General features: G+C 55.5%; 1 protein-coding gene across 21 annotated transcripts; it reads left to right on the top strand.

Moving 5' to 3' along the window:
- The first annotated feature begins 153 nt into the window (after positions 1-153).
- On the top strand, positions 154-20133 carry DDR1 (discoidin domain receptor tyrosine kinase 1). Of its 21 annotated transcripts, none has more exons than XM_039465046.2 (22): positions 1817-2133; positions 2227-2375; positions 3251-3338; positions 3667-3839; positions 4747-4802; positions 8734-8860; positions 8954-9056; positions 9250-9478; positions 11015-11162; positions 11423-11522; positions 12041-12227; positions 12337-12583; positions 13154-13249; positions 13358-13509; positions 14587-14752; positions 15417-15527; positions 16615-16859; positions 17015-17142; positions 17357-17575; positions 18051-18285; positions 18867-19016; positions 19135-20133. In XM_039465046.2, exons 6-22 carry the CDS (start codon positions 8776-8778, stop codon positions 19273-19275), a joined length of 2742 nt encoding a protein of 913 aa, XP_039320980.2. In that variant the 5' UTR covers positions 1817-2133; positions 2227-2375; positions 3251-3338; positions 3667-3839; positions 4747-4802; positions 8734-8775; the 3' UTR covers positions 19276-20133. The 21 variants fall into 21 exon arrangements, with proteins under 21 accessions (XP_039320993.2, XP_039320980.2, XP_039320970.2 ...); XM_039465036.2 differs by having other exon boundaries at positions 2224-2375; XM_039465052.2 differs by lacking the exon at positions 2227-2375.
- Positions 20134-23520: the final 3387 nt, after the last annotated feature.

The raw sequence follows: 23520 nt of genomic DNA, 5'->3' as shown, positions 1-23520 counted from the left end.
CTCCGTTTGGTTCTGTTTCACAGTTCTCAGCCTCCCCTCCCTTTCTCCCTGGCCAGGCTGCTCCCTCCCTCTCTGCGGGGGCCTCAAGGCTTGGTGAGGGGAGCGGGACTTGGTTGCCATGGTCACATCGAAGCCAGCCGCAGCTGGCCCGGGCAGCTGCTCCTGGGCCCGGGGCTCCGGACTCTCGGACAAAGCCAGGCGGCTTTGGCAGCCCCAGACCCGAAACCCCAAAGGCCTGAGACTGGGGGGACTTGGACCTAGGAGAATCCTGAGCTGGAGGTGAGAGGGAGGAAGCCAGAGCTGAACTGGGAGGGCAGGAGTGGGTGCTGGAGCTGGGCCCTCCCCTTGTGGGCAGGGACCAGGCTTCCTGGCTGGAGGTGCGGTGGGAGGAGGGGATCTGCCCAGAGCTCGGCAGGGAGGAGGGGAGGGACCGGGAATAGAGCTGGGGGTCATGGTGTGGCAAATGGGCTGAGGGGCTAGGGTGTCCCCAGCGGGGGGCTGTTGTCCAGAAACAGGTTAGATTCTCTTTGGGCCTCATGTGTCCATCTGTCCCGCAGGTGCCTCTTCCTTTCTCAGCCTTTTATACTTCTCATCTCCCCACGTCCCTTAGCTTCACGCTCTGCACCCCAGTCTCCTCCTCTTTCCTTCGACTTTGTTTCACTGCAGCCCCTGCTCTCCCCTTGTCCTTGCTTCATGTCCCCTTGGTCTGTCTGCCCAGCTCCCAGCCTCCTCCTCAGTTCCCTGCCTTAGGCTTTGTTCCCAGCACTGTTTCCCCTCTGAGTCCACTGCAGTTCCCTTAACCAGTTCAGCCCTTTTCTTCCCAAACTTCAGTCTCCTCCTCTGAGCCCCTGGGGCTTCCCACCTCCTTGCGTCCTGTCTCCATCCTCCTTTTCCTCTCTCGGAGCCGTCTGCTCCGCCTTGGCCTCAGTCCATCTCCCGTCTCTCTGGGAGTTCCCTCACCATCGTCCCCAACTGGCCATCAGCCTCCCCTCCCTCCTCTGGTCCCTTGCCCCTTTCTTCCCCGTCCCCCAAGCTATCCACAGCTGAGCTCTGTTTCATCTCTCTCCCAAAGCTACATCATCTCCATCTCCTCCTTCACTCCCTGGCCTCAGTTTCCAGTTTGTATTCAGTGGCATCAGGTCTGACTCACACCCAAGGCTCTGTCCACTCTTTCACCCTGCCCCCTACCCATCACTTCTCACTCCCCCCAGCTGCTGACCCAGCCTGCTCCCCCGGAGGCAGCTGCAGCTCCGGGAAGGGGACTGCGGTCAGTGGTTAGTGTATGCGTGGGGGCCCATCTGGTCTATTCTCTCGCTCCTGGTCCTCCTGGGCTTCCCTCCTGTGGCCAGGCGGACTGCAGGCCTGAAGCTGCCCTCTCCCCTCTCCTACGTGCCTCTTCTCACATTTTTTCAGCTGTTTCCCCTCCTCTCCTTCCTGGGCAGGAGGATGCCATTGGCTTGAAGGGGAGGGAAGCCCAGCATGGGAGGGCATGGTAGAGGGTCATTTGGGGGTTCTGCGGGACACGGGGGGCCTCTGGGATTGGGAGTGATGCAGGAGATATAGGACGGGCTCTGGGGATCACGGATGGGGGATCAGGCCCTCTTGGTCTTTGGTGCCACTCTCTGGGCCCCAGGATGGCTGGGATTTCCCTCTCAGGCCCCTGGGAATCTCGGCTCCGAGTCCTGCATTCCAGCTGGCTCCAGCTCCCTTTCTGTTGTCACTTGACTCCACTGGGCCCCAGCCCTGCATCCCTCCCACTCCTCCAGCCTGGAGCTGGGGCGAGGTGGGCATCACCACTAGGAATTTCTCCTGAGGCAGTGAGAAGAGGGGACAAAGGTTTCAGGACTCTCTAGCTCCCTCTGCTCTCCCTAGCGGACCCCTCTGTCTGGCACTGCCATGGCACTTAACCAGGGTCAGCGTGGGCCTGGGGTGTGGAATGTCCCACCAGGGTATGACGGGCTGTAGCTTGCCTGGCAGGCCTGTCGGGGCTTTCCCAGAGCACAGCTCCTGGAAGGAGGGGCTGCGGCTGCCAGGTGAGGTGACTTGGGAAGCTTTGGTCCCACCTCCAGCCTGGCCCCACCCCCAGCCCAGCGTCTCCTGGACCTAGATTCCCTAGCTGCTGTCTCCGGAGGGGTAGGTGCTCTGGGGGACTCCCTGGGGGCTTGGTGGGACCGGGAGGTGGGAAGAGGCTGCTCTCTGAGTGACCCTGGGGCTGTCTGTTAGCAGGTCCCTCAGCCGTTGGAACGTCCTTGGGCTTCTGAGCCAGTGCCCATGTGTGCCAAGGGCCAGCTTCTTCCTGGCAGTGCTTTTGTGTACTTGTCTGGTTGGGACTTTGTGTTTCTTTCTTAGAACTGTTGTCTGGGACTGCAAGCAGGGTATGTTTTTATCTACTGTGAGGGGCAGGGGGCGGAGATCTGCAGTGGAGAGGCCGTCCTATGACCGTGACATTGTCTCGGTAGTGAGCAGGGGTAGGGGTTTGGAGAGAGGTGAGGGGCTGAGGTAGTGCTGAGTAGGGAGAAAGCACCTCCCACCACAAGCTGTTCTGTCCCCTCCGCCCTCTGCCCAGTAGCTCTGCCATTTGCTTTGCCTACTCAGTCTCACTGTGTCATCTTCTCTGGGTCTCTTGGTGCCCTTCCTTTTTGACTGTGTCTGATTTTCCCTCTGCCTCCATCCTTCTCCTGTTCCTCTTCTTCCTCCTCCCCACCACCCAACTTGTCCTGGCCTCATTTTTGGCCTCTTCTGGCCAGTGATCAGACCCTCCAGCCCACCAGGGCCGGAGCTGGCTCGGGCTGAGGGAGGCTTGCTGTGAGGAGGACTCCTGACTCCCTTCCCCTCGCCACGCCATTGGGAGCCCAGGGGAATCAGAGCCTGGGAGCCTGGACCCCCGGGTCCCAGAGACGGCCCGGCAGAAAGAGGAACTGGGAGGAGAGGGGAGAGAGGAAGGGGTTAGAAGACCCTGCAGAAAGAGGAACTGGGAGGAGAGGGGAGAGAGGAAGGGGTTAGAAGAGAGTGGGCCCGCCATCAGGCTCTGGGACCTTCCAGGTTGGGCCGTAGGGGCGGGAGCGCACAGGCCGCTGGAGAGGAGCAAAGGTTGGTGGAGTAAGAGCGCTCTAGGGCCTGGCTGGACAGGTGATCCCTGAGCCCGGCTCCCTTCTCGGGGCGAACTCCCGCAGCTGGGCTGGGCCGAGCCTGTGGGAACCTGCTCCTAACTCCTTGCCCCGGGGCTGCTCCCCTTCGCCTCTCCCCACAGGAACCGAGCCCAGAAGTAGGAGGGGCGTCTTCCCCTCGTGGGCCCTGAGCAGGCCTGCAGCCGACCCCCTGGGGCGCCAGTTTTGGAGGTTCTCGTCCGGGGAGGCTGGCGGCTGGGCTGCCTGAGAGCGGCTGGGCGCGCTCGGCGGGCGGGTTACCTGGGGGAGGCCGGGCGCAGGCGCGCGGGGTGGGCGTGGCGGGCGCGGGGCCGGGAGCGCGGCGCCGGGCGTGGGAGCCACCGGGAAGACTCGGTCCGGGAGGGGGAAGGGAGGGCGGCGAGCCCGAACGCGCGGCGACAAGGCCGAAGGGAGGGAGCCGGGCGCCAGGAGCGGGCGGAGGAAGGGAGGGAGCCGAGGCGAGGGGGAGGCGGCGCCTGGGCCCGAGCCGCCCCAGCCCTGGCTCCTCTCCCCGGAACAGGCCCCCGACAGCTGCTCGCGGGAGCCGCCTCCCGACACCCGAGCCCCGCCGGCGCCTCCCGCTCCCGGCTCCCGGCTCCTGGCTCCCTCCGTCTTCCCCGCCCCTCGCCCCGCCGCCGAGGAGGCCCCGCTCCGGGGTCGGACGCCTGGGTCTGCCGGGAAGAGCGATGAGAGGTAGGGAGAGCGGCGGGCGGACCCCGCGGGCGGAGGCCGGGGGCTCTCAGGGTGCGGGCGCGCGGTGGTGGCTGCAGGGCGAGGGGCGGGGGAGGCAGGACGTCCCGGGCAGTGCTTGCTCGTCCAGCTCTTCCAAGCCTCCCTGCCCGCCTCCCCGACACTGGGCTTACAGTCTGAAAACCGGAGGCGGGGGCTGGGGGAGGCGAAGCCCCTGACCTCCCAGCATTGAGGGAAGTCCCCCTTCACTCAGTGTGGAGGAACTGAGCCCCGGGAGGAGGTGCTCCCGTGCGGCCCCACTGAGTCAGCTCATCTGCCCCCTGGAGAGCTGGCCCTGCCCTCTACCTGGCCAGTCCCCGCGGGCATCTACTAACTGCTAAGCCTCCACTCAGCCACGTCCCAGTGGGACAGCCTGGTCACAGTCCAGCAGAAAGAGGAACTGGCACGCTAGCCCACCAGTGACACCGCTCTTCCCGGCTGGATGGTCAGTTGGCTCTGCCATGAGGGAATGTCACTGTCAGTGAGCGCCAGCCTCAGGGTCCCACCCCCCACGCCTGGCTCCTGGCTGGACATTCCTTCCCAGCACTTCCAGCAGCCAGAGGCTGGCGCCCAAGGCCCCTGGCCGTTGCTGAGGGCCTGTAGGTGGGTGCAGGACTGAGGGGTGTGGTGGAGAAGGTGAAAGGAGAGCGACTGGAAAGGCAGGGAAAGGCTGTTGTCCTTATTGCCACTCTTCCCACCCAGCACCCACCTGTTCCCTGCCCCCTCTACCACCCTCTGGCTCGGTCACCCATGTGTGTTAGAGGCTGGGCTCCAGTTCTCTGGGGATCCTGTGCCCAAGGGCTGGGGCGTGTGAGTCTCACACTGTCTTCTGGTCATGGAGCATGTGGTGTCTGTTATTTCATGTTCACAGGTGTCTGAAGGTGGCTATTCACTGAGCGATGGGGTTGGACTTGAAGGAATGCCAAGGTGTGGACGGGCTGATGTGTGCATGAGCTTCTGTGTTTGCCGGGTCTCTGGAACTCTGTGAGGGTTGTCAGAGATACTGAGAGGGGGGTGTGCGCATGCCACATTTAGCCTCGCTGTTTAGAGCCAGCTCAGTAAGTTTGTGTGTCTCACCGTGTATTTGTGTGTGTGTGTGTGTGTGTGTGTGTGTGTGTGTGTGTGTGTGTTGTCTGAGTGGGACATGGGGTTGGGAGAGGAGCATGAAGGGCTTGAGGCGGGGTAGGTGGCCTGGCCCCTGGTTTGTCTTGGTTGTAATGGGGTGGGAGGGGGTGGGATTGGGGAAGGTCTTCTGGGCCTGTCCTCTCTTGCCCTCTGTGTGTCTGACTGTGAGCTGAAGAACCAGTGGAGAGAGAGGAGGTGACTGGGGGTGTTAGAGAATGGAGAGCCCAGATGTCTCTGTGCTTCTCTGTGCTCCTCTGCTTGGCTTTGTGCCCCGTGTTTCTGAGCCTGCTCTATTTACCTCTTGCATCGTGGCTCTCGCTCTGTCTCCCTGTGCCGCCTATCCTCTGCCTGCCTTTGTATCTCTGCCCCAGGCTCCTCTAGGCTCTGAGTGGCTCCGATGACTCATCTGGGATAGGCAAGAAGGTTACTCTGGGGAACAAGAGCCCCGCTGTTCCCGAGGGAGGTGGGGGTGGAGAGCGGCACCCAGGAATTCCGAGCCAGTCTCCTGGGACTCTGGGGGCCTGCTCCCCTGTGCTGGACCCTAAGGGACCAGGCGTGATGCCTGCTGGTTCTAGCCTCTAGCAACTGAGTGCCCCCCACAACTCAGTCATCCCCCTCAGCTGCTGCTTCAGAGCTCTGGGGTCTCAGCTGCCTCTTACATTCCTGCCCTAGTGCATTGTGGGAGCAGCTGGAGGAGGACAAAGGGATGGGGGAGTATCCCCCACTCCTCCTACCTCCTGGGGTGACCTGCCTTCCTTGTCTTTAGACCCGCCCTCATCTCCAAGGCAACTCAGCCTTTCCTCAGTCCCTCAGAGGCAGCCACCTTCTGAAAGTGGGAACTGGGGGGACGGGATGTCTAGGTCTCAGGAAGGCATAGCAGGAGTAACTGGGTCCAGGACGCCCTGGACCTATAAGAGGTGGCAGCAGAGCCCCTCAGGACTCTAGGGCCTGGAGACTTCAGTACAGGGCTCTGGGGCAGGGGAGAGTAGATACTTTCTGAGTTTGTAAGGAGATGCCATTTAGAATGGTTTTAGGTGGGATAAGCTTTCTGGGCCTGAGGAACAGAGTAGGGATTCTCAAACTTTAACGGGCACAGATCACCTGGGGATTGTGTTAAAATGTAGACAAATGCATTTATGTTACAGAATTTAGAAAAATAGTATAATCTCCCTGTCTTTTCTCTTTTTATTTGCTTTTCTTTTGCCTCATTCATGTTAACTCTTGTTACATTGTTAGATTCTATTATATATTCTCTCTCTCTAAGCATAAAAACAGGTATATATGCAAACATGGATGCTCGTTTATTCTATTTTTGAAAGGTGGGGCTGGGTGAGGTGGCTCATGCCTGTAATCCCAGCACTTTGGGAGGCTGAGGCGGGCAGATCACCTGAGGCCAGGAGTTTGAGACCAAAAACGCGGCTCTACTAAAAGTACTAAAATTAGCTGGGCATGGTGGCGGGTGCCTGTAATCCCAGCTACTCAGGAGGCTGAGGCAGGAGAATTGCTTGATCCTGGGAGGCGAAGGTTGTAGTGAGCCAAGATCACGCCACTGCATTTCAGCCTGGGAGACAAGAGCAAGACTCTGTCTCAAAAAAATAAAAATAAAAAAAAATAAAGGTGGGATAATTTTTTAGACTTCTGTAGCTTGCTTTTCATATGCAACAGATGCATGGGCTGGGCACAGTGGCTCATGCCTGTAATCCCAGCACTTTGGGAAGCCAAGGCAGGTGGATCAAGAGGCCAGGAGCTCAAGACCAGCCTGGCCAACATGGTGAAACCCTGTCTCTACTAAAAATAAAAAAATTAGCTGGGCATGGTGGCGTGTGCCTGTAGTCCCAGCTACTCTAGGGGCTGAGGCAGGAGAATCACTTAAACTGGGAGGCAGAGGTTGCAGTGAGCTGAGATCATGCCATTGCACTCCAGCCTGGGTGACAGAGGGAGACTGTGTCTTGGAAAACAAACAAACAAACAAACAGATGCACAGGGAAATTACACTGTTAGGAATTTATTGCCTCTTTGTTACTTTTCATAGCTGCGTAGTAGTCCATAAACTTATTTTTTAAAAAAATTCCAGACTGTCCCCTGTGGGCATTCACGTCTTGCAGATTTATGTCCTTACAAAAGGTGCCATAATAAACATCTTTGAACATATCTTCTTTTTTTCCCTTCTTTTTTATTTTTCATTTGATTTATTTATTTATTTTGAGATGGAGTTTTGCTCTTCTTGCCCAGGCTGGAGTGCAATGGTGCAATCTCGGCTCACTACAACCTCTGCCTCCTGGGTTCAAGTGATTTTCCTACCTCATCCTCCTGAGCAGCTGGAATTACAGGCATGTGCCACCATGCCTGGCTGATTTTTTTTGTATTTTTAGTAGAGACAGGGTTTCTCCATGTTGGTCAGGCTGGTCTTGAACTTCTACCTCAGGTGATCTGCCTGCCTCAGCCTTCCAGAATGCTGGGATTATAGGTGTGAGCCACTGTGCCTGGCTATTTTTTACTTTTCTAAAGAGATGGGGTCTCACTATGTTGACCAGGCTGGTCTTTAACTACTGGCCTCAAGTGATCCTTCCATCTCGGCCTCCCAAAGTGCTGGGGTTACAGGCATGAGCCACCAGACCCAGCCCTGCGCATGTGTTCTTACATCCTGGTGCTTCTCTCACCTCATTTGGGTAGATCATTAGGAGAGGGAATGCTGGGATGAAGAGGATGTGCATTTTTAATTGTAATAGACACTGCTAGATCACTTTCCCAATAGAGGATAACACTACATTTCTGCCATCGAGCATGGTGCCTCCCTTTTCATCATTCTCCACCACTTGTATATGTTACAGCCTTAAAAAATATCTTGTCAGCCGGGCGTGGTGGCTCAAGCCTGTAATCCCAGCACTTTGGGAGGCTAAGGCGGGTGGATCACGAGGTCAAGAGATCGAGACCATCCTGGTCAACATGGTGAAACCCGTCTCTACTAAAAATACCAAAAAAATCAGCTGGGCATGGTGGTGCGTGCCTGTAATCCCAGCTACTCAGGAGGCTGAGGCAGGAGAATTGCCTGAACCCAGGAGGTGGAGGTTGCGGTGAGCCAAGATCGCGCCATTGCACTCCAGCCTGGGTAACAAGAGCGAAACTCCGTCTCAAAAAAAAAAAATATATATATATATCTTGTCAATCGGCTTGGTATTTCCCTGATGCTCGTGAATTTGATCATTAAAAAAAAAGTGTTTGTTGGCAATTTGGCTTTGCTTTTCTATGAAATGACTATTCACATTCTTTGGCTGTTTCTTTGTTGGGTTGCTTATATATTTTTTCTTGTCAGTTCCTAAGGGGCCTTAGTTTATAGTACTTATTAACCCGTTTCCTGCTGTGTGTGTTATAAAGATTTTTCGTGCACTTGTTTCTCCTAAGCCATTGTTATTTTGCCCGTTTTTGATTGGAGAAATGGGGCTTTAGGAAGTTATCTGATTTCTGCCCCAGTTCCTTCATGTGTTAAATATGGAGAGTAATAGTATCTACCATATGAAGTGACTGAAGATAAAATTATGGATTCTGTTTAAGGGTTTAGGCCAGTGTCTGGCACAGGGGAAGCATTCTAAAAATACAGCTGATGCTGTTAAACAATGACTGTTGTTGTCGTTTTACTGTTATTATCCCCAAAGTGGCCCATTCTGTCTATTGCTGTCAGCTATGACTCAATCCCCCTGATGAACTTACCCACCACCCGTTTTATCCCCTGCAGAGATGCTGCCCCCACCCCCTTAGGCCTGCGGGATCAGGAGCTATGGGGCCAGGGGCCCTCTTATCTTTACTGCTGCTGCTCTTGGTGGCAACTGGAGATGCTGACATGAAGGGACATTTTGATCCTGGTGAGGAGACTGAATCATGGGTCCCTGAGGGACAGGGCTTGGGAGGTAGAGAGTTGGGGGCCTTGACCTGTCACATGCCTGTTTTTTACTCAGCCAAGTGCCGCTATGCCCTGGGCATGCAGGACCGGACCATCCCAGACAGTGACATCTCTGCTTCCAGCTCCTGGTCAGACTCCACTGCCGCCCGCCACAGCAGGTACTTAGCACACCTGGCACAGCTGCAGCTACCCCGAGGGGAGCTCCTGGGACCTCAACTTCCCCTCCAATCCCTCTGCCCATGCCAATGAAACCCCTGAAGTCTGAGGGGGCGAATGAAGTGGGGTTTAAGTACTGGAGACAGGGGCGGACCTGGGGCCAGATGTTCTCTGTGCCCCCTTTCACCCTCCCAGGTTGGAGAGCAGTGACGGGGATGGGGCGTGGTGCCCCGCAGGGTCGGTGTTTCCCAAGGAGGAGGAGTACTTGCAGGTGGATCTACAACGGCTGCACCTGGTGGCTCTGGTGGGCACCCAGGGACGGCATGCGGGGGGCCTGGGCAAGGAGTTCTCCCGGAGCTACCGGCTGCGTTACTCCCGGGATGGTCGCCGCTGGATGGACTGGAAGGACCGCTGGGGTCAGGAGGTGAGGCTGGCACGGGCAGCACCCAGAGGAGGGTGTCTCTTCTGACTTCCAGCTGTACTTTAAACACCACCTTTACACTGATGACTCGCCAGTGTATTATCTCCAGCCCAAGCCTCTCACCTGACCTCCAAACAGTATTGTAAACCTGGCCACGTTTTGGACTTCTCCACCTAGATGTCCATTTTTTTTTTTAAACAGATGGGATCTTGCTATGTTGCCCAGGCTGGTCTTCAACTCCTGGGCTCAGTGATCCTCTCACCTTAGCCTCCCAAAGTGCTGGGATTATAAGCACTTGTAGCCAGCCACCTAGATGTCTAATAGGCATCTCAAACGTACCTTTAGCTTCCCAAGTTGAATTTGATTCCCATTCACACCCTAACCCTGCTCCTCTCCCGGCATTCTCCACCTCAGGAATTGGTATCACCATTGCCTGGTTGCCCAGCTGTATGCTAAGATGATGTCCTTGATTCCTCTTTTTCTTTCACCTCCTTCCAAAGCAGCAGCCCAGTCTGTTCTACCTCCATGGTGTTCCTGAACCCAGACACTCCTCATCACCCCGCCTCTACTGCCCTAGGCCACCTGCCCACCATCTCCAGCTTAGATGAGGGCAGTAGAGATGCCAGATGGGTCTCCCTGCTCCTACCCTTTTCTGTCTGGAGTCAAATCTCCACCTGGGGGCTGCATCCAGTGGACCTTAGCGCATGTAAATCAGATACATCACCCCTAGCTTACATGCCTGTGCTGGTTTTCCACTCTGCCAGAACAAAAGCTGAGCCCATAGCTGGGTGCAGGGTGCTCAGCCCGACCTCGCTACCGCCTGCCTCTCTTGCTCCGTGTGCCTCCTTGGCCACACTGCCTTTCTTGTTGTTGCTGGAACACGCCAGGGCTCGTTCCCACAGCTTCCGGACATTTTCTGTTTTCTCTGTGCCTGCAAAGCTCCTCCCCCAGATAACCACAGGCTCTCCCTCCATTCAGTTCCCCGCCAGGTGTCACCTCCTCAGAGAGCCTTTTCTGGCCACCCACTTCACTGCTCTGTCCATACACCCTGCCTCCTTTTCTTCACAGCGTTTCCGCTGCTGGGATCTCAGTCCTGCAAGGGCAGGGACTGACGTTCACCATTGAGAACGTGCCTGGCACAGAGCGGGCAGTCAGCCAACTTCTGCTGAATGGACAGAGGGAATGGGCTAAAGTGAAGGGGAAGCTGAGGCAGGGGTGCAGCGCTGGGAGGATTGGGGAGAATCTGGGAACAACGAGATGACAGGCTTGGAGACAAATGGATGGAGCCAGGCGAGAAGAGGGCAGCTGAGCCTGGAGTCTGAGGACGGACCATCAGAACTGCGAGAGGGTCAGAGGTCTCAGCTGCAGACCTTTGGTTTCACCCATGCCTGGCTGCACCCCACAGTGCTGTATGCTTGGCACCACCCCTCACAGGTCTCCAAGTGGCCACTGCGGGCTGGGCCAAGGAGCAGCTAGTGGCTGGGAAGTTAGATCTGACCTGGACCCTATCCCACTCACCCCCCGTTTCCTGGCCCGCAGGTGATCTCAGGCAATGAGGACCCTGAGAGAGTGGTGCTGAAGGACCTTGGGCCCCCCATGGTTGCCCGACTGGTTCGCTTCTACCCCCGGGCTGACCGGGTCATGAGTGTCTGTTTGCGGGTGGAGCTTTATGGCTGCCTCTGGAGGGGTGAGTGGCTCAGCTCCCTGAGAATCTGTTTCCTGCCTCGGGGACTGGATGGTGGGGAGTGTGGAGAATGGGGATCCAGGATCCCCTTTCTCCTGCTGGGAAGCTGTCATTCCAGGGAGGGGGCTGGCCAGCATTATCTCCTCTGTGCCAGTGAGCCAGTGGAGAGATACGAGAAGGGACCTGAAACCTGCCCAGGCCTGATGCAGGGATGGGGACGGCTCCTTCGTGCCTCTGACCCTCATCCTCTCACCCTGCCCCAGATGGACTCCTGTCTTACACCGCCCCTGTGGGGCAGACAATGTACTTATCTGAGGCCGTGTACCTCAACGACTCCACCTACGATGGACATACTGTGGGCGGGTGAGAAAGGCCCCTGCAGGGCATGGAGTTTGGGATGGGAGGGAGCACTGTGTGTGTGTGTGTGTGTGTGTCTGTGTGTGTGTAATGGGGCTGGTAAGTAGGCTGTGGAGTGAGATGGAGGAACTGAGAAGAGGGATGTGTTAGGTGAGGCCTCAAAGGGTGGGACTGTGGTGACCACTAGCCCATGTGACGGTGAACAAAAAAGGCACCCCTTTGCTAACACACATTGTTGGAAATTGCCGCAATAAATATGCACATCATAGATTGAAATGGTGCCCCTTGGAGGTGGTGCCTTTGTGCTGGATGTGACCTGCAGAGTACATGTGATCGTGCTGGGGCAGGGGTGGAGAGAAGAGAAGGGCCAGCTGCATGAGCATGGGGTGGGGTGGGAGTGGGATGGGTGGATGGGAGCCGGGCTGGCCAGGCCACTGGGCAGGGGGGCGGTGTGGGTGCACAGTGCTGGATGTCAAGACCCTCTTCCCTTCCAACCTCCTCTTCCTTGGTCCCCTCTTCTGCAGACTGCAGTATGGGGGTCTGGGCCAGCTGGCAGACGGTGTGGTGGGGCTGGATGACTTTAGGAAGAGTCAGGAATTACGGGTCTGGCCGGGCTATGACTATGTGGGATGGAGCAACCACAGCTTCCCCAATGGCTACGTGGAGATGGAGTTTGAGTTTGACCGGCTGAGGGCCTTCCAGGCCATGCAGGTGAGTGAGGCCGGCTCTTGAAGAGGGCTCTGAAGCCATGGTGGTGCTGCTGGGGTGTCCCCAGCACTCTCCTAGCCTTGACCCTGTGCCCTGTTCCCTTCCCCCCCAGGTCCACTGTAACAACATGCACACGCTGGGAGCCCGCCTGCCTGGCGGGGTGGAATGCCGCTTCCGGCGGGGCCCTGCCATGGCCTGGGAGGGGGAGCCCATGCGCCACAACCTAGGGGGCAACCTGGGGGACCCCAGAGCCCGGGCTGTCTCGGTGCCCCTGGGCGGCCGTGTGGCTCGCTTTCTGCAGTGCCGCTTCCTCTTTGCTGGGCCCTGGTTACTCTTCAGTGAAATCTCCTTCATCTCTGGTAAGCCCTGGAGTAGCCCCATCCCCAGCCCCTGAGATTGACAACTGATTTAATTCCTAACTCTCCAGTGCTCCTAAAATATTCATTGCTCGCATAATATTTACCCATCAGCTACAAGGCTTCTCAATTAGGGATGCCCCAAATGGCTTGTGCCCCTTTCTGTCTCTTGCTCTCAGCATATCTGTGTTTCCTTTGTAAGCCCCTCGCCCGTGACTGTTACTGAGCCAGTGTGATAGTACTGATTGTTAAAATATTGAAATACTTCTGTATTACTTGAGAAATAGCCTCTTCTCTAAGCCTCCAGATACCCACCCTCTGCTTCCCCACAATCCAGCAACTATAGGGTTAACACCCACCACAGCTGGGGACTTCCAGGACCCTGCTCCCCCAGCTGCCACTGGTCAATGCTTGCCTATTGAGAATCAAATTTGTGAAGTGGACCATATTAAAAAAAAAAAAAAGAATCACCCCTGCTTCTGTTCCTTTGTACAGCAATCCACTGCCCCCCTCCCCTCCCCCCCGGCTTTCCCCCTCATTTACCTCCCTGCTTTCTTCTGTTCCTTCTCCCAGATGTGGTGAACAATTCCTCTCCAGTGCTGGGAGGCACCTTCCCGCCAGCCCCCTGGTGGCCACCTGGCCCACCTCCCACCAACTTCAGCAGCTTGGGTGAGCAGCCTTGGGTGGGAGTGTGGACCCTCTGCACCCTTCTCCCTGGGCCTCCCCCTCTGCTGGGGTGGGAGCTCCCTGTGGTGCTGACCCTGCTGCCTCCTCCAGAGCTGGAGCCCAGGGGCCAGCAGCCCGTGGCCAAGGCGGAGGGGAGCCCGACCGCCATCCTCATCGGCTGCCTGGTGGCCATCATCCTGCTGCTGTTGCTCATCATTGCCCTCATGCTCTGGCGGCTGCACTGGCGCAGGCTCCTCAGCAAGGTGGGCACAGCCGAAGCATGCGGGGTGGCGGGGGGAGGCCAGGCCCCAGCATGAGCCAGGGTCCAGTGGGGCCTGCAGGGCACAGCCCACTAGCATCCCAAGAGGAGGGCTTAGTAAAGAGACCACTTACACCATGTCGAAGGGGGTGTGGGGCTCAAGGAGGGCTGCTCCCCAGCCCCGGGCCTGCTAAGCAGAGAGGAGCTGGCAAATACCAGGACCTGGAGGAGAGGGTCTGTGGAGAGGGCACCTTGACAGGGGCAGTAGACTTTGGTTCTGGGATGCAGCTGGCCCGTGTCTACCCCTCAGGGAGGGCCTGGGAGAATAGATACCCTGACCTCACTTTCTGCCCCAAACTCCTGCTGGGCTCCTCTCTGGCCACCCCAAACCAGGTCTGTTGGTGCAGTCCCCACTGCTCAGCCTTGAGGCAGAAGCAGGGTGGAGACAGGTGGAGAGTGGGGCTGGAGGGGCAAAGGGAAGGCGTCTGGCACACCCCAAGCCACATCTTCTAGCTGAAGTCCAGTGGCAATGATAATATATTAAGGTTGATGGCTGGGCACAGTGGCTCACTCCTGTAATCTTAGCACTTTGGGAGGCCAAGGCAGGAGGATCACCTGAGGCCAAGAGTTCGAGACCAGCCTGGCCAACATGGTAAAATCCCATCTCTTCTAAGAACACAAAATTAGTTAGGCATGATAGCTTATGCCTGTAATCTCAGCTACTCGGGAGGCTGAGGCATGAATCTCTTGAACCCGGGAGGCGAAAGTTACAGTGAGCCAAAATCATGCCATGGCACTTTAGCGTGGGCAACAAGAATGAAATTCCATCTCAAAAAAAGTAAAAGATTGATAGTTACGGACTGGGCAGATGAGGGTTAGAATCCCATTGTGGGTCATTAGGGAAGTTACCTCCATGCTCTTGAGCCTCGCTTTCTCTACCTGTGAGATGGTGCTGATGCTGTCTACAGTGGTGGGACTCCTGTGAGGGCTGAGGGAGGGAACGTGGAGATGCACGCAGCGGCGGAGCGCCAGGCTGTGTGTGCCGAGCAGCATGGGTGACGCCTCCCATCCCCATGACAAGGCTGAGCGGCGGGTGTTGGAAGAGGAGCTGACGGTTCACCTCTCTGTACCTGGGGACACTATCCTCATCAACAACCGCCCAGGTCCTAGAGAGCCACCCCCGTACCAGGAGCCCCGGCCTCGTGGGAATCCGCCACACTCCGCTCCCTGTGTCCCGAATGGCTCTGGTGAGACCCACCCTGTTCCAGTCGCATCTCTGTTCTCTCTGCTGTTTTCTTATGGTATCCCTTTCCCGTTCTTTTTTTTTTTTTTTCTTGTCTTCCCCAGTTTCTACTTGTTTTCTTCTCTCTGTGCCCCTGGTTACTGTCTATATCACTCCTTGTCCCTACCATATAGTCTCTCTCCAGAGTTCCCCATGTATTACCCATAACCCCCCGTGGTCCCATCCTGTCTGTGTCCCACAGACATCTCTCCTTGTACCCTCTCGTCGTGTCTCCCTGGCCCCTCTGCTTTGTATTAGACTCAGTCCTCCGTCATCTTTCATTCTGTTTAAATTCATAAATCTATTCATCCATCCATTCACCCATATCCATCATCCATCATCCATCATCCATCATCCATCTATATTCACACATCCATTTGTCCATCTATTGTCCATCCATCCAACAAAATATCAGTTTACCATCCATCCATCTATTCATATGTCCCATCTGTCCATCCATTCACTCTCCAGCCAGCTGTCTGTCACTCTGCAGGTCCTTGTTTTATGTTGTCTGTCTCTTAATGCAATCGTCCCGTCAGCCCTGGTCTTGCCCTATTCAAGGTCTCCCTGTCTGTCTAGCCTTGAGTCTCATCCCTTCCCCGTGTTTCCCCTCCTCCTTCTCCCGACAGCGTTGCTGCTCTCCAATCCAGCCTACCGCCTCCTTCTGGCCACTTACGCCCGTCCCCCTCGAGGCCCGGGCCCCCCCACACCCGCCTGGGCCAAACCCACCAACACCCAGGGTAAGCCCCTCTGCCCCTGGGCTCTGCCAGGCTCCCCATACCTCTACTGGGGCAGGGAAAAGCCCTCACACCTTGCACTTCCTCCTCTCCCCACTGTGGCCTATTCTGCTCTCCTGAGCTCCCAAGGAGGAAGCTCTTGTGCCCTTAGCTCATCTCTGCTGCTGCTTGCTCTTTTTTAAGGCCTCGCCCTTGAGCTGAGGAGTAGAAAGCTTACTGGTCCCAGCTCTTCTCCCTCCTCCTCTTCCACACCATCTCTTCGGCTCTCCAGAGCTAGAGAGGAGGTTGCTGTGGTGGTCCCCAACTCATGTAACTCCTCCTTTATTCTCCCCTCTCTAGAGCTGGGAGGAGGAGGGCTCTCACCCCGGGCGCTTGCCCTCTCCCCTACATGTGTCCTTTCTCTGCAGTCCCAGAGGTGAAGGCTCATGCCCTGACCCTTTCCGTCTGCCCCTCCTCTCCTTGGTGTTGCCTTCTCATTGTGGCCCCTTCCCCAGGGCTAAGAGGGGACAGCTCTGCTTCCTCTCTTGTCTGTAGACAACTCGTGTTGGGGCTGTGAGCAGCTGTTACCCTCCCGCTCTCTGTGTGCCTCTGTCTCTGCTTGTTGTTGAGCTTGGTGTGTTGGGTTGAAAGGGTTGGGAGGGCTTGGCTGGGAGGAGCCAGGCTGAAAGCTTCAGGAGAGAAGCTAAGTGAAGGGGAGGGAGCTGGTGGTGAGCGGGACCAGGGTTTGGAAGGTGGAGGGTGCCTGGATGCTGGGACCGTCCTGAGGTTCGTGGATGAATTTTTCCAGCCAAGACTTATCTCATGGTCTTTTGAGAGACCCTAGGGAGGCCCTACAAAGTAATACTGTATGACAGATTTGCTCAGCCATACTCATTGCCTTGAAAACCTCTGGAATAGCTAACTCTCATCCCATGCCAGTGTCTTCCTGGTTTGAGGTCGGTGCATGGAATACCGGGAGGATACAGCATAGACCCAGTCTCTCACTGGACTGGGAGACTCGGGGCCCTCCAGAAGGCTGAGGCGGGGAGAACTACAGCTCTTGGGCTGTTCCTGACGCCTCGTCCTGTCTTCTTTCCCCTCATTCCTGCAGCCTGCAGTGGGGACTATATGGAACCTGAGAAGCCAGGTGCCCCGCTTCTGCCCCCACCTCCCCAGAACAGCGTCCCCCATTATGCCGAGGCTGACATTGTCACCCTGCAGGGCGTCACCGGGGGCAATACCTATGCTGTGCCCGCGCTGCCCCCAGGGGCAGTCGGGGATGGGCCCCCCAGAGTGGATTTCCCTCGATCACGGCTCCGCTTCAAGGAGAAGCTTGGCGAGGGCCAGTTTGGGGAGGTAAGGAGGGTGCCTACCCAGCCATCAGTCATGTCTGGCCCTAGTGGGTGCTCTGATGCCACGCCTACACATCCCCGCCCAGGAACCTCGTCATTTGTGACCATGTTAACCTGTTTGACCCTGTGACTGTCCAGTAAATGAGCTTCTTTCTCCAGGTGCACCTGTGTGAGGTCGACAGCCCTCAAGATCTGGTCAGTCTTGATTTCCCCCTGAACGTGCGTAAGGGACAGCCCTTGCTGGTAGCTGTCAAGATCTTACGGCCGGATGCCACCAAGAATGCCAGGTGAGGACCAGGGATGGCATCTGGAAGAAGGGAGGGGAGGCCATGAAGAGTGGGGAGCCACCTAGAGAGAATAATAGCAGAGCCCAACAGAGGGGTGGCATCTGGGGGAGGGGATTTGCGTTTACGCTGGGGGTGGGAGCGCCTGATCCACCTGAGCAGGAGGGGAGGTGCAGGCCACCCACTTGGCTCTCCTCATCACCTCCCTGTTCTCCAGGAATGATTTCCTAAAGGAGGTGAAGATCATGTCAAGGCTCAAGGACCCAAACATCATCCGGCTGCTGGGCGTGTGTGTGCAGGACGACCCCCTCTGCATGATTACCGACTACATGGAGAACGGCGACCTCAACCAGTTCCTCAGTGCCCACCAGCTGGAGGACAAGGCAGCCGAGGGGGCCCCCGGGGATGGGCAGGCTGCGCAGGTGCCCACCATCAGGTACCTGCCTACCCAGGCTGGGCCTTGCTGAGAATTCCCCAAGGGGGTCTCCTCATCTCCCCTCATTCTAGCCTGGGAGAAGAGAGGGGATTGTGGGGTGGGGAAGGCAGGGAGAGGTTCCAGGAAGGCCTGGGATGAGGAACATGTGACAAGTTAATCCAGGAACATGGACAGAAAGGCTGGAGGTGACTACGTGAGCGTGGTGAAGGGACTTGGGCCCTGTTGTGAAGTCCTTTTTGCTTTCTCTCACCCTTACTTCCCTGAGTCCAGACTGGGGAATAAAATAAAAGAAGAGCCCCCCAGGGTTGGATAGGCCTGGGAGACTGAGAGGGAACTGACGCCTGGCCTCACGTGGGCATTCTACCTCCGCATGGGGAGCCAGAGTGACCTGGCCCGGGGAGTGGGCTCTCTTTCCTCTCCTGGGTGGGAATCTGCGAAGCTGCCCCCAGTGACCCTCTGTCGGCTCCCTTCTCAGCTACCCAATGCTGTTGCACGTGGCAGCCCAGATTGCTTCGGGCATGCGCTATCTGGCCACACTTAACTTTGTACATCGGGACCTGGCCACGCGGAACTGCCTGGTTGGGGAAAATTTCACCATCAAAATTGCAGACTTTGGCATGAGCCGGAACCTCTACGCCGGGGACTATTACCGTGTGCAGGGCCGGGCGGTACTGCCCATCCGCTGGATGGCCTGGGAGTGCATCCTCATGGTGAGCAGCCTGAGGACAGGCAGGCGGGGGCAGGGCAGGTGAGAAAACACTAGCTGCCACTCACAGCCAGCCCTGGTCTCCGTCAGTCACGTACTTTCTCTGAATTGCATTTTACCGAACCTCTTCTGTAAAATGAGGTTCTCCTGGCCCGAGGGACTGGGGAAAGCAGGAGCTGCAGTGTGATGGGACAAGGGTCCAGGAGCCAGGAGTGGGTACTGGGGATGGAGACAGGGTGGCAGAGAGCTGGAGAGATGAGGAGAGGGAGGAAGCTGGAGATAGAAGGGGTTGGGTAGGGAGACCGAGGGTCAGGACCAGAATGTGGGGGTGGATGGAGAGGAAGGAGCAGCAGAAGGAAGAGGTGGGCCAGGGCCCTGGAGAGAGGACCAGAGCATGGAGAGGAAAGGCAGAGCCTGAGGGAGAGGAGGTGGAAAAGGTGGCCAGCAGAGGAGAGGAGAGCCTGGTGTGGGGAGGGATCAGGCCTGAGTGGAGCCCAGAGTGGACGTGGGGCTTCCGACAGGAAGGAGGAGGGTCTTGGTTGCCTGATGTCCCTGTCTGCTTTTGCTACCTTCTCTGCATCCCAGGGGAAGTTCACAACTGCAAGTGACGTGTGGGCCTTTGGAGTGACCCTGTGGGAGGTGCTGATGCTTTGCAGGGCCCAGCCCTTTGGGCAGCTCACCGACGAGCAGGTCATCGAGAACGCAGGGGAATTCTTCCGGGACCAGGGCCGGCAGGTCAGAGTGGAGGAGAGGGAATATGGGTCCGAGGTGGGGGACGGAAGGGGCAGAGCTCCTCACCTTGGGACTAAAGAATATTTGTTCCCTCCCTCTCATCCACACTTCCACAATGCAGGTGTACCTGTCCCGGCCGCCTGCCTGCCCGCAGGGCCTATATGAGCTGATGCTTCGGTGCTGGAGCCGGGAGTCTGAGCAGCGACCACCCTTTTCCCAGCTGCATCGGTTCCTCGCAGAGGATGCTCTCAACACTGTGTGAATCGCACATCTAGCTGCCCCTCCCTCAGGGAGGATCCAGAGGAAGCCAGTGACATTAAAACAAGAGGAGCCAATGGCACCCCTGCCCTTCTCCTCCCGACGGCCTATCACCTCTAATAGAGGCAGTGAGACTGCAGGTGGGCTGGCCCACCCAGGGAGCTGATGCCCCTTCTCCCCTACCCGGATACACTCTCATGTCCCCTTCCTGTTCTTCTTTCCCAGAAGCCCCTGTTGCCCACCCAGCTGGCCCTGTGGATGGGATCCTCTCCAACCTCCTCTAGCCATCCCTTGGGGAAGGGTGGGGGGAAATATAGGACAGACACTGGACATGGCCCATCGGAGCACCTGGGCCCCACTGGACAACACTGGTTCCTGGAGAGGTGGCTGCACCCCCAGCTTCTCTCTCCCTGTCACACACTGGACCCCACTGGCTGAGCATCTGGGGGCTGAGGAGGACAAGGAGGAGAGGAAAACCTTCCCTTGTGCCTGCTCCTGGACTTGTCCTCAGCTTGGGCTTCTTCCTCCTCCATCACCTGAAACACTGGACCTGGGGGTGGCCCCGCCCCAGCCCTCAGTCACCCCACTTTCCATCGGCGGTCTTGTAGCTAGAACTTCTCTAAGCCTGTACGTTTCTGTGGAGTAAATATTGGGATTAGGGGGAAAGAGGGAGCGACGGCCTGTAACCTTGGGGTTGGACATCTCTATCGTAGCTGCCACATTGATTTTTCTATAATCACTTGGGGTTTGTACATTTTTGGGGGGAGAGACACAGATTTTTACACTAATATATGGACCTAGCTTGAGGCAATTTTAATCCCCTGCAGTAGGCAGGTAATAATAAAGGTTGAGTTTTCCACAACTGTGAGTGGGTTTCTTGGGGATTTGGAAACTCTGCCCCCTGCACCTCCCTCTGAAACCACTTCCTGTCTTCCTTTTTTCCTCCCTCTCCCCATTCCATTCCCCATCACCTATTTTGCCCAGCATTGTGTTCTGTTTCTGCATAATCCAGGCCTTTGCCTGTGGGACCTCAGGAGATGCATGAATGTCTTGGCGCCTGAATCTTCTCAACCCAGAGGGGTGCTCTTCGGAGGCCTGGCAGGAATGCAGTCAGGCCAGGGCTTCCGAATCTTTTTTGTGCCATAAACCCCTTTGGTAGGCTGTAGAGTTCTACTGAGTCCTCCTCAGAATTAGGTTATAAAAGTCCTCCTCAGAATTAGGTTATAAACTTATAAAAGTTTTAAAATCTAATTCTTTTTGGAGAATTAGGTTTTAGCCACTGGGCTGGGCACAGTGGCTCATCCACGTAATCCCAGCACTTTGGGAGACTGAGGTGGGTAAATCACTTGAGGCCAGGAGTTCGAGACCAACCTGGCCAACATAGTGAAACCCCATTTCTACTGAAGATACAAAAATTAGTAGGGTGTGGTGGCGTGCACATGTAATCTCAGCTACTCAGGAGGCTGAGGCAGGAGAATTGCTTAGAATCCAGAAGATGGAGGTTGCAGTGAACCGAGATCCCACCACTGTGCTCCAGCCTAGGCCGCAGAGTGAGACTGTCTCAAAAACAAAAACAACAAAACCCATCAAATGTACAGGATTATAAAGAAAACCAATAGGAACAGTTTACCAAAATGCTAAAAAATTATGAAAGTAATGTGCTTCTTTTTAATATATTTAATAACAAGATCTAGAAACAGGTGTAATAACCTACTGACGTTTTCCAAATACTAATGAGCATAAGCCATACTTGAGATTTCCACAACAATCACAGTGAGACTTAAAAGTAGCTGTGGTATCAATTAGTGAGAAGTCGAAGGTACGGCTAAGAGTACTGGAGGTTTTACCCATATTCGTAATTGAAGGAAATGCTGAATTTCAATTAGAGGTTAGTAAAAATAAAGGTGTAATTTCTTTTTCCTGTCCAAATTCTAGAACCCATCTGGCTCCCCAGGGTCTGGAAATCCCAGGCTGGAATCCCTGGGTTAGGCCAGTCAAGTGTGCAAATGCCCCAGTGGGGGTGGGGGATGGGTTGTTGGGATGGAAACCAGAACCAGAAACCCGAACCAAGAGCCTCAGTTATCCCAGGCTTGGAAGGATGAGCTGCAACCACCAAGAGAGCAATTAACAGAAGGGTTTAAATTTGGTTGGAAAGAAAAAATCGGCTGTTGTAATCCCAACACTATGAAAAGCAGAGGTGGGAGGATTTCTTGAGCCCAGGAGTTCAGAACCAGCCTGGGTTGAACATTGCGAGCCCACTCTGGCCCCCATTTCTATTAACAACAACAAAACAATTAGCTAGGCTTGGTGCACACCAGCAACTTGGGAGGCGGATGTGGGAGGATGACTTGAGCCCAGGAGGCTAAGGCTGCAGTGAGCCATGACCGAATCACTTTACTCCAGCCTGGGTGACAGAGCAAGACCCTGTCTTAAAAAAAAAAAAAAAAAAAAAAAGTCAGTTGCAGGGATTGGACAAGGCAGTCTGATCTTGATGGCCATTCATGTGAAATAAAGACCCTGGGGTTTTGGTTGATGATGTTCACAAAATGAGCCAATTGGATAATGAGGATCACAATAAAGATAATTTAATGTGAAGCTGAATTAATAGGCTCTTGGGGCCTAGGTCACGGATCTAATAGTCCTGCTAAAACCTCCACGGGTCAGACCACTGTACACTATGATTTAAATTGTTAGATCCCAGAATAATGAGCAAAGGAAGCCACGGCAGTGAGCCTGATGACCCAAATCTCTCAGCCCAGAACTGTCTTTCAAGCTCTAGACCTACAGAACCACCTGGAGTTAATTTTTTTTTCCCTTGAGACAGAGTCTCACTCTATTGCCCAGGCTGGAGTGCAGTGGCGTGATCTTGGCTCACTGAAACCTCTGCCTCCTGGGTTCAGGTGATTCTTCTGCCTCAGCCTCCCAAGTAGGTGGGACAACAGGCACATACCACCATGCCTGGCTAATTTTTGTATTTTTAGTAGAGACGGGGTTTTACCATATTGGTCAGGCTGGTCTCAATCTCCTGACCTCGTGATCGGCCCGCCTCGATCTCCCAAAGTGCTGGGAGTACAGGTGTGAGCCACCGTGTCCGGCCTCACCTGGAGTTAATTTAAATGTCAGGCCCAGCTTGTCCAGACCTGCTCCTCCTCCACAGTCTCCTGATTCAGTGAGCGGCAGCATCATCCACTTAGCTGCACAAGCTGCACAAGGTGGCCTCCCTGACGCTCCCTCTCCGTTACCTTCCACCTCCCAAGTCCAGCCCAGCACAAAGCGCTGTTGATTCTGCCTCCCACATCTCCCTGGAACTCGTCATCTCTATCTCCATCGCCTTCCTGCCACATGCATCTTGCCTGGATTCCTACAGTGGTCTCCAAGCTGGTCACCCAGATCCGCCTCTGCTCCTCTCTGGGTTGTTTTCAGCCCTGCAACCACAGTTATCTTTAAAACACCTAAATTTGACCCTACTCCTTTCTTTCAAACCCAGCAGTGGCTTTTCATGCATCTTAAAGAACAAAATCTTCCTGGCCAAGATTGGCCCCCACATGCCTCTCCAATGTCCTCTCCCACCCGCTTGCTCTCCTCTGTGCACCACTGGCCTTCTTTGAGATTCGCCCAATGGGCCACAGTCCTTCCTACCACGTGGCCTTCGGAGCATGCTGTTACCTTACCTGGAACAATGTTCCCTGCAGTCTGTGCCTTGTTAACTCCTGCTTGCCCTCCAGCAGTCTTTCCTGACTTCCCCAACTGGGTCAAATCCCCTACTGATAATCTCAGAGCATATGAATCTCTTCTTTGCAGCGCACGTAGTTACACAATTACATGTGTAATTTTACATGTATTTGTGCATGTATATATATTTTTTATACCTGTCCCTCCCGCTAAACTATAAGGTGCGCAAGGGCAAATTTCTGGAATGCAGGGCTCAATATGGGTTGACAGAAAGAACTGTATCAAATATCTGATGGACTGACATAGATTCTGTGTAGTTACAGAACTAGAACTAGGATTAATAAGTGAAAGTTACAATAAGAATCATGATGACATATTACTGAGCATTCACTATATGCCAGGTATTGAAATTACTACATATTATCTCTTAATACAACAATAAATGAAGTAGTTAAAATTACTTCACAGAGAAAAGAATTCTGTTAGGTTAAGCAATTTGCCCAAAGTAGCACAGTTAACAGTGAAGCCTGTTGGAAGTGGGCCTGTGGGCTCCTGGCTCTCTGCTCTTTTTTTTTTT

Source organism: Saimiri boliviensis, chromosome 4 (assembly GCF_048565385.1).
Source record: "Saimiri boliviensis isolate mSaiBol1 chromosome 4, mSaiBol1.pri, whole genome shotgun sequence".
In the NCBI taxonomy this organism is placed as follows: Eukaryota; Metazoa; Chordata; class Mammalia; order Primates; family Cebidae; genus Saimiri; species Saimiri boliviensis.
Note: the sequence above shows the minus strand (reverse complement) of the source record. Positions and strands in the feature narration are given on the sequence as shown.

Bases quoted from the DNA above. Each gene is read 5' to 3' on its own strand.
- DDR1 (XM_003944639.4), top strand. From the start codon at position 4,898: ATGCCACATTTAGCCTCGCTGTTTAGAGCCAGCTCA. The intron at 9,479-11,014 runs GTGAGGCTGGCA...CCTGGCCCGCAG, and splicing joins AGGACCGCTGGGGTCAGGAG to GTGATCTCAGGCAATGAGGA. The intron at 13,250-13,357 runs GTGAGCAGCCTT...TGCCTCCTCCAG, and splicing joins CACCAACTTCAGCAGCTTGG to AGCTGGAGCCCAGGGGCCAG.